Source organism: Solanum tuberosum, unplaced genomic scaffold, assembly GCF_000226075.1.
Source record: "Solanum tuberosum cultivar DM 1-3 516 R44 unplaced genomic scaffold, SolTub_3.0 scf00004, whole genome shotgun sequence".
NCBI lineage: Eukaryota > Viridiplantae > Streptophyta > Magnoliopsida > Solanales > Solanaceae > Solanum > Solanum tuberosum.
In genome coordinates, this window is record NW_006238930.1 from 1180234 (window position 1) to 1190886 (window position 10653).

At 31.8% G+C, this 10653-nt stretch overlaps 1 protein-coding gene across 1 annotated transcript; it reads right to left on the bottom strand.

The window, feature by feature from the left end:
* Nucleotides 1-4491: 4491 nt before the first annotated feature.
* Nucleotides 4492-6336, bottom strand: LOC102599963 (vegetative cell wall protein gp1). The gene is made up of 2 exons (XM_006338268.2): nt 5793-6336; nt 4492-5695 (listed from the first exon to the last, which is right to left on the bottom strand). Exons 1-2 carry the CDS (start codon nt 5980-5982, stop codon nt 4749-4751), a joined length of 1137 nt encoding a protein of 378 aa, XP_006338330.1. The 5' UTR covers nt 5983-6336; the 3' UTR covers nt 4492-4748.
* Between the last annotated feature and the right edge of the window lie 4317 nt (nt 6337-10653).

Here is a 10653-nt window from a genome sequence, read left to right on the forward strand (position 1 = left end):
AGAGTGTATTAGTAAAAATAATGCATGATTTAATTATATGTATTAATAGTCTCTTGTTTGGTGCATTTTTCCATGCTATGTATAACTAATGCTTGCATTAATTATACACTCTATTGTGTATTGATGAGTGTATTACAAATACCATGGTTTTCTAGATATTAATAATGTCAAAGATTTAATACATGCATTAATATGGTTAAAGGCCTAATTACCCCTCAAAAGTACTTTTACATCTTTTTCACGATAATTGTGAAAGATATTTTTGTAAATAAATATTTGTATACAATGCATACTATTTTGAATACACCAAACTAAACAATGCATAAGAAATAATCTATGCATAACTAATACAAATATAACTAATACATGCATTACTAATACACTCTATTGAGTTTATTTTTATACACTCTACCAAACGATCGCTTTTCATGTGTTAACTCAGCATGCTTAGCTTAGTTTCTATTTTAATTATGACATACATTATATTATCGTGAGTATTATAGTCATTAAAAGATCTCAGTTTTACTTTTACTTATCATTTTTAACAAATCAATAAAGGAGAATCTTTTTTATTATACTATCAATTAATAAACATTGAGTTTATATCTTTGAAAAATGTACTCCCTCCGTCCCATATTAGATGGACATCTTATTAAAAAATTTATCCCACATTACTTGATCACTTACTAAATCACGATATAATTAATTAAATTTCCCCATTTTACTCTTACAATTAATATGACATTTGAAAGTTTAAACAATACTTGAAGACCCAAGTTTTTTGTTTTTCCAAGAGGATTATGAACAAAGCGCAAAATAGTAATGTTGATTAATCTATTAATGATTTCTTAATTACCGTGTAAAATAGAAAAATGCCCATCTAATATGGGATAGAAGGAATAATGAGTAAATATGTTCGGGACCTCTCAATTAGTAGAGATAAAATTATAAACTCATTATATAGATTATTATTTTCTTAATAAATGTGCGAAGTCAAAATATGACAAGTAAATTCGAACAAAGTGAGTTTAACTTTTTAGAGTAGATTTGATTGTATGTTTCATATAAATTAATCAAAATTTTAAAATAGGTATATATTATATCTCATGTGTTTTAAGGAAAAATAAATTCACACAATCAAATATGTTAAGCAAAAATATATAACCAAACACAAATCAAACTTTAATAATTTAAAATAAAGTGATTTTTTTACAACACGTGTAAATATAATTAATTAATTTTTTAAATTCAAGTATTACTCGCAAATTAAAGTCACAATTAAGTACACATTTTCAGTGAAAGGAATTGTCCGGTAAAATGAAAGCCAATTTCATTTATTTTAACTTCGGAAAAGGCTCAAAATGTCCCTAACCTATTAGAAATGGTTCAAAAATGTCTCCTTCCACCTATTGGTTTAAAAATTTCCTTAACGTTTTTTTTGGGCTCAAAAATGCCTTTTAATTAATAGAAATCTGATGTGAAATTTAACTGAACAAGTGGCCAAATTTCATTGGTCCATCTAATTTTTTTTTATCAAATAAAATAAACCGCCCACCCAGCCCAAACCCGTTTCACTGTCAATTTAATTTTTTTCTCTATTTTTCATCCTCTTCTTTCTTTCTTTAAGAAAGAAAACTTCCAATCCAAAACCCAGTGTGTTTGTAAAAATCTTGTTATTTAAAAAATCAAACATACAGATTAAACAAGATGAAAACAAGCAATTAAAATATTTTCATACGATGATATAAGCCCAAATGTATGAAGTTTGAACTAATCCTAAATTTATAAAAAATTATAATCTTTAATCCTTTTCAAAAGTGATTCAGTAGAGATGATGAGCAAACAAAAGTTTAAATCTCTATGTGAAAGGAATAAGCAAATAACGGGAAATATAAAATTAAAGATACGAAAATTGGGATAGATTTATCAAAAATGGCTTTGAGTGTAAGGTTTATTTGATTTATAAAAAGAAAATTATGTGGGCCACTTATTTTAAACTCATTAAAAAAATTAAAAATAATTGTTAAATTCCACATCATATTTCTGTTAACTAAAGGGTATTTTTGAGCCTAAAAAAAATGTTAGGATATTTTTAAACCAATAAATAAAAAGAGGACATTTTTGAACCATATTTAATAGATTAAGGACATTTTTGACCCTTTTCCCTTTTAACTTCCCTCCAATTTCTTTTATCTTTTCAAATTCTCTTCTCCGCCCGCCTTCTACACACCATTTCGCCTTCATGAAAAAATATAAATAAATCACAAGCATCCAAATCTCTTCACTTCCATCATCGCCCACTGTTCCATTCAGTGCCACCATTGACGGCCACCGCCTCCACCGCCAGGGTTAAACCTAACTCGTGTCTTTGATTTTTTCCGGCTACCACGGCAATTCTGGTTTGAGGCATGTAGGGTTCACATGAATCTGAAAGCACTGAGCAGCTTTTGGGTCAGTAACCGGTGTTTCTTCTGGAATTTTTATTTGCTCTGTGTTTATATATGTAGTGGTTGCTTAATTTCAGTTTGATGTCCCAATTTGTTGCTCGTTAGGTTTATTTTTAATGCTTTAAGTGAGCTAATTTCTAATAAATTTCCTCTCTGTTTATTCCTATTTCTTTTTGCTATACATCATGGCACGAGAACATACAATCATATCTGCTAAGGCTCAGAAGAAAATTCTCTAGGGATGTTAGATTTTCCGGTGAGATCCGAATAGCTTTCCTGCCGGTTTGGATTGGAAGCTCTGGCTCTTATCTTCCCGATTGATATTTCTACTCTAAATCACTTATGTGCTCCACCTCAATAGTGTAAATTGTATTTCTACTTCAGAAATAATTGAATCTTAACTGAAGTTTGGTTTCTTGTTGATATTGAATTCATTGCATCTCAAAGAATTGAATAAAGGTGTTAATTATGATTTACACTTCAAGTCTCTGTGAGGGGCCATTTGTCTTAGCAAGCTAGAGTTCTATTTCATGGTGGATCTTTTTCCTTCTGATTGCTACAAATAGAGAAATTGATGTTTTGATGGATAAAAAAGGTTTGTGATTATTACATTTTTCTCAAATATCTGTGGAATTGTGGGAAGTCTAGTTTCTGGAAAACTCTAGCTATGGGTATATGATGACATTGCTTTTGAACTATAAGTTATAGAAGATATTCTAATATTGTTGGCCAAAGAGTAATAATTCTTTTCTTGATTATTTGTTGGGAAGAAAGATGGGAAGGGAAGAAAAATGAGGGGAAGAAGTCGGTGATGGTTATTGTAAGTTTTGATCAAATGATTCACTTCTTCCAGGCTTACATAATGATGTTGCATTAACATCAGTGGAGAAATTTGTTCTGAACCTAACACACATGCTTACTTCTCAGCAATATATCTTACTGCTTTATTATTTGTTGTATATACTTGTGGCTTAGCCTGGCACACAATTTTTCGATTCCTCGTTCTTCACATTGTTTTATTCATCAGATCACACATGTAGTTAGTAAGGTATTCATGACTGAGTAAGATGTTAGTTCACGTCCATGTCTCGGTAAAGTTCAGGAAATCAATGGAATATGGGATTATGGGTAATGAGATAGTTTTTCCTTATTAACACAAACACATTAGATTAAATTGACCCTAAAGTGAAAAGCAATTCAACTGCTACAATGAATTCAAATAGTGAAATACAATCAGTCAGTTTTGCATAATTTTAAGAATGTGTGAATTATGATGATAAGCGAGCATAATTTTCCATAAAGTCATGAGTTTCATGGTTTTGGTTTATTAATATTGCTTCATCAGTACAGATGAATAAAAGTGATGATTTCGGGTTTTGGATTACTCTTCACTCTAAATGCTTGTGCTTTTTCCTGTCAAGATGGACTTTATTTTCATAGCTGATAATTATTTCTTAACTAAGGGAGCTTGACCATCATACTTATTAGTCATCACCTTGTCAAACATTCTCTTACAGCATACTGATAGTTCATCTTTTGCTTTAATGGAGAGCCAGTAATAGGACTTCTTTTTTCTCAAACTTCCAATAACTATGTAAATAATGAAAAGTGATCTAATAGTTCCCAAGGTAAAAAAGAAGCTATTTTTGATCAATATTGTTGTTATTGATGTTAACTGGAACATGTGCTGCTCTTCCTTGTAGGAAATTACCATTCAAAAAATGGATAGGTTCTTTCTGGATAATTGTTTTGTATAGGGGTTAGGGTATAAGATTTATAAAATAAAATTAGTTTCAGTACTATTAGTATTAGCATACTAGTAACAACTCTCAGATTTGTCCACCAAGCTACATTTATTGTAAGTATAAAGTTTCCAGTACTTATTCATCCAAGAATTAGTTCAATTCAGCTCTTCTGTTGAGCAGAAGTTCAGAAACTATATTCAGGTATTTGGTTCCTGACATATGTAATACCAGCCAGGTTTACCATTTTTCTTTATCACTAAAGGTTAAATATGTACTAGCAATAGCCATTATCTTCTATATACAGTCACCGATAAGTTTAGCTTTTATTGAAGTAGCTTACATATCATACAATCACTTGATTTCCTATCTAATATGTCTAACAAAACATAACGAAACAAGATGAAACAGAGGATAAAAATTACAAAGGTAAACAGAAATCAAGAAACAAAGAAGGTAGTTAAACAGAGTGGAGTAGGTTTATTGGAGAAGTACAGAGGCATAAGGAAAAAGAAGTTGCCAAGCTATATGGCAGGTGTTTGTGTAACTGTATTTTTGACTAAGGAGAGGGGTTTTTATTTTGCAGAGATGAAGAAGTGGAAGCTGGAGGAACACCAGGAAAACCAGGTATGATCGGTGGGAAGAGTGGAGGGAGAGGTGGGAAGAGTGAAGGGGGCGGTGGTGGGGGAGATGGAGTTAAACCAGGTATGAGTGGTGGGATAAACGGAGGGAATAATGAAGGTGGAGAACGTGGAGGTGAAGGGATTATTGGAGGAAATATTGAAGGTGGAGGTGAAGGGAATAAGGGAGGAAATATGGAAGGAGGAGGAGAGGGGATGACAGGAGGAATAATGGAAGGTGGAGGTAGAAATGGGTTTGGAGGAAGGATTGAAGGTGGTGGAAGAAGTGGATTTGGAGGCAAGGGAAGTCCTCCTCCTATTGGATTGAAAAAATTTGGCTTAGCTGCAGCTTCTGATTGAGAGTAGTATTTGCTAGAGTCTTTAGGCACTGGTGATATTGGAAGTCCTGGAAGATCTGGCAAAGGAGGGAGCAATGGTAAAGGAGGTAGCCTAGGAAGAGGTGGAAGTAAAGTACCCGGCGCTGGTGGATCTTGAATTGGTGGGTAAAATGTAGGATCATTGGGATTTGAAATAGCAGACTTTTGAGGATCTGTTAATTTCTTTTTTGAATTTTGGATGCTTGGCTTTTGGCTACAGAGATCTGGCTGGTTGAGAGGTTTGAAAGTGAAGAAACCAGCAGAGAAGATGTGAGTCCCTTGTTTTCTCGATTTGAGATGAAGAGAAGATGAAGTTGCTGTCGACGCCACAGCACAATATGGCTCGCTGCTCTTAATCAGCTTCACAGAACATCCCTTGATTTTCTTGACATGTTTGCTTACAGAAATAGGAAGGTCTACACTGAATTTCCCATGCTCATTGGTTTTCACCTCTTTGTAAAAACTTGATCTTCTGACTGAGTCTGCACATTCTACAGCGACAGTAGCACCTAAACACAGAGATTTAAATTCACATTAATGAACTGTAAGCTCAATGGAAACCCAAGAAAGATGATATAGTTAAAGATTTTGACAAGAATGATGAACCTGAAATGAAGTGACTAGCCCCTGAGAATTGCTGCTGGAAACAGGTATCACAGAAAACAGTTCCCTCAACAACTGCTGTTGAGTGATGCCTATGCCTAGTACTCTTTGCCCGTGAAGTCGAAAGGTTATGGAATGTGAAACCAAGAAAGAGGACTACAATCCAAACCCAAGATATTCTGATATTCATCATGTTTTAGACTCCTGTTAAGTTCAGTTTTCTGGATCAGAAACTACCATATGAATTCTCAGTTTGTAAAATAAAGAATTTCAGTCATTTGCTTGGCTTTCTATGGTTAGAAAGGCTAAAGTATATTCTGAAATTCTTCTAGTTTTGTGGGAAGCTGAGACATGATATTCAGAACTCTGGGGCATTAATTTATAAGGAGAGTGGCCGCAAGCCCTCTTTATGTCATTCATGCAGAGACCAGTGAACTGCTAACTGCAACAGTAACTTCACTCATTTCTTTACTACGGCCAGACAGGGACAAGAAAACGAGAAAGTTTTTGGGACAGATAAGCAGAAACAGTATTAATTATAAAGGTATAATGCTTACTTGCTTGTCTGTATCTTTTCTCTTTTCAACATAGTGGGTTTTGTTTATTAGTTGGTAAGGAATGAAAAATACACAGTTGGGGTCCCAGTTGATTCACGAGACCTCTATAGCATCCACAAAAAAATTTGATCCCTTGTGAACTTGTAAAAAAATAGGAACAAGAGGGAGGTCATGCATGTGTATGATAATGTATCAAGTTTTTGCTTATCCACACTTTTAGGTTGGTCATGCCTATTTTGATTTTTACAGTTAGGAAATTATCTCTGCTTTTTAACTGTCAATCGAATTTCAAGAAATCTCATTCTTCAGTCATGAAACTTTTATTATCCTCCATCTTCATATGATTAACATTTGTTCCTCACTTACATGCTGACATGACTTTAAAATGTGCTTTACAACTAAACAATCTTATGCAGTCTATTTTGAAGGTAGAAAAACTGTTTTCTATAGATTTTTGACGTTTCAAAGTAATTTTCAATAATTTTGATGACAGTGACATATTATTCTGTTTATGATATACTTGGAGCTGAAAATGATGTATTTGTCCCACGTGATCTTTCTCTCTCTTCACGGATTGTTAGAAGAAAATTGGGGTCGTCAATCATTTTGTCAGAATGGGCATTGGGTTATACCATTTGTCCCTATTTGGTTTCTGGCCAGAAGCCGTATTTAGGAAGGAAAAAAAATAGACGCCTCTAATCCTATCAAATCAATTCCAATTTGGAATTTGCACCAGGTAATACGAATCATCACTAGTTTTTTAAATCCTAATCTTCTCGGATTAAGTTTATAAGTTATATAAGAGTCCTAGTTAACTATTACTTGCATTTATTTTTTCTGATGATGATTTCTATGAGCTCACATTTCACTCCATGCACATTCCAAGCTCTCAATTAGTGTACAACTAGTTATTATTTATATTAGTAGATAATAATAACCCAGCAGCATTCAACGTGCATGGTCAAATTGAGATAACCCAAACAACATATTGTTAAGGGTGTCCTTTGGTGTAGTATGTCTTGGTGGATTAAGTATTTACATCAAATTAATAAAAAAATATCTTTTATTGATAAATTTGTCATTTAATCATGGGTTGAGCTAGGATATCTCAAATGATTCATCGATCCTCTTTTAGTTAAAAACTTATATTGTATATATACAGTTTTTTAAAAAAATTAAAGGATGGGCAAGCCCTTTTTATTGAACGGACCATATTACATGAAAACCAGGCCCAAAGAGGAACCCGATCCAACACTTAATTGGTCTACTTTAGGAAACAAAAACAGAAACAAAATAGGAAAGGGGAAAGAGGAATTGTATATATACAGTCAAAATTATGTTTTATGTATATTTATATATGGTAAATGTTGAATCTTTTTGGTTTCTTTATAGGTTAATTTCTTTATATTTTGAATCATAATTAAATTTCTTTGTTTCGTGTAATTATGCACTATGTGTGAGTAAGTATTTAGCTAGGCATTTGACTATAGATTTTGAAAATTTATCTTCAATTTTTATTTTTTTTCTTGACAACACTTCAAATATCTGTTTGACCATGAAATTTATCTTCATATATTTTCAACCAGTTTTTGGGTTATTGGGCCTTCCACTTATAAAACTTTAAATGTTTTTTCCAAGTGAAATGTATGTTCAAACGCAAGTTTAAATTGTAAAAACCACAAATTCAACAACTCAGATTTTTAAGTTTCAACCATAAAATTCATGACCACGGGAACTTAATGTTTGCAGTTTGATTGATTCGGTGTTTACTTATGAACATCAAAGTTGCGTACCAAGTAGCCTTAGAAACTCTACAAGAAAACTAAACAGAAAGCACATATTGGTTAAACAAATCACGCTGAGGAAGTTTAACTTGACCTTCCATTAATAGCAGAAAATTCCCTTTCTTTTCATTTCTCCGTATTGCGGAACTGGAACTCGCCTACAAATGGCAGTATATTTAGGACACTGTTAATGATTGGCTTTTTTAAAAAAAATAAAATTTAATCGTTTCAAAATCAACTTCAAACTTACTAGCTTGAGGTTCAAAATAATTAAGATCCTTATATATGTTTCTGTACATGGAATTAGTGATCAAGAATGTTATTCGATAACTTCTCAATATAGCTCAATGGTGAGGTACGCCACCTGTCCAACTTCTAATGATAAATAGAAAGAATAAAAGGACTAAGGGGCGGTAAAAGTATAAAAGCCAACTTCTAATGATAAATAGAAAGAATGAAAGGACTAAACTAAGCGAAGGTAAAGATATAAAAGCAAAAATTACCTGACATACAAATGTTAAATGTTAGGCCTTTACAAATAATCATTGAAGTGGTGTTCAATCTCGCTTGACTCGAGAATAGTCATTAAAGGATGTCCAACTTTAAATATATATATCCTTTAAATGTAGAATTTGACATATATATACGATATAATTTTCCGACGAAGGGTGTCCAATTGAACACCCTGGTAGCTCTAGCTACACCCCTGTTTGGCGAGTTCCCCTATTCTTTGATGATGATGGAACTGTCATCAAATTCAGTTGCAGATTCAGGATTTTCGACTTGTGGGTGTTCACTTCTTTTAATATAAAATATAAGTGCACAATTATTTAAACGCGATATTTAAAACACTATTGAGAAAAAAAAAAGATTAATACTACCATAAAAATAAAAATAAATTTTCAGTTTTTGAAGATTTTTTTTTTAGCTTGAAGGTTTTTTTAACTAGATAGCCAAAATTTCTCAAGAAAAGTAATTGGACTTGATTTTCTAATTTTGTCATCTCACGAGAAATTCATAAAACGTAAAAGATATTAAGACTAAAAGTTAAGTTTACAAAGAAAATAAAAAGAGAAAAACATGTGAATTTATACTGAAAGAGAAGGAAGAAAATAGAAAATAAAAAATGGATAAATAGTTATTATTAGCGAGAATTGAACCCTTGACTTCCCTGAACACAAGCACCCATTAGGAGATTTGTTCACTAAGTGCTGAAAAACTCGTTGTCCATTAAAACTTGAGTTGTATAAGCTTATAGAAAAGGTTCATTAAATTGACTCAATTGCCTTGATTTTAATGAATTGTGCCAATTTAATTTGGTGACTTGGATAGAGGCCACGTCGCATAAGTGGTTTTGGGAATTTTTAAGTTTCTGTAAATAAATAAAAAAAATGCATGAATGATTTTTTTTTTATAATGCCTAACTTTTAATGGATGATATAAATAAGCTTTTTTTTTTTATTATTATAAGATACTTATAATTAAGTGACTTTTTGAGATTAAAATTGTTATTACGGACTACAGAGGTTTCCTATATACGAGAGGTAGATGGGAAGTTACAGTAAGCCCTTTCAGTGAAATCGTTAGATATTTAGGGCTCATTTATTTGTGCTTAATGAATATCTTAATTTTAATTATTCAAATCTCAGTCATTAAGTCTATTTGTTTTCAAGATCCGAATGTTAATCATTCACATTTTAATCATTAAGTATGCTTGTTTTTTTTTTTTATACCAATTAGTGGGGTGAATGACTATGATCTATGACAAAGTCTTAATATCATTAATATGTCTATTTAGTAGGTGTTTGGCCATGCGATACCATATCACGATATGGTGTTGTGAGATGGAATCAGCGTTTGGACATGCGATTTTACGCTGATTCCATATCATGAGAGGCGATACCATATTCTCCAAAAACCATGATATGGAATTATATGGGTGATTCCATATCATGATTTTGAGATATTTTAAGACAATAATTGATCCATGAGTTTTAGAATTTGTTAAAACACCCCAGATTTATATCTACTAACCATTTGTTTCATATGTAAATAAAATTTATAATCACATCATTACTTTTTAAAATTTATTATTCTCACCAATATAAAATTTATTATTACTTTAAATTTGGTGAATATAAATGATAAAGTAGAAATTCATTTGGTGAATATAAATAAGAATGAAGGGAGTAATACTTTTTTGATTTTTCATAATAAAAAAAACGTCTTAATCTTATGACTAAGCATAATATTGATAAAAGACAATTTTTATTGGCGGTGCCGCACTTTCTTAATCTTAATATTCGCAAAATGTTCGTTCACGTGACTGAAGAATATCAAGTCCAATGGATTGAGGACTTGGGAAAAATTTGATCAATTAGTTATTAATATTTAGTCAAGTGGACTAGTTATAATTTTTTTGATTAAATTTTATTAAAAGTGTTTTTGACTCAAACTTGTGGTAACTTTTAAAAATTTCGTTATTCAATAATATTTAACTATTGATTTTTCTTGTAAATAATT

Excerpts from the sequence above, each read along its gene's own strand:
- LOC102599963 (XM_006338268.2), bottom strand. The coding sequence starts at position 5,982 with ATGATGAATATCAGAATATCTTGGGTTTGGATTGTAGTCCTCTTTCTT. Across the intron at positions 5,696-5,792 it reads GGCTAGTCACTTCATTTCAG|GTGCTACTGTCGCTGTAGAA; the intron begins GTTCATCATTCT and ends CTCTGTGTTTAG.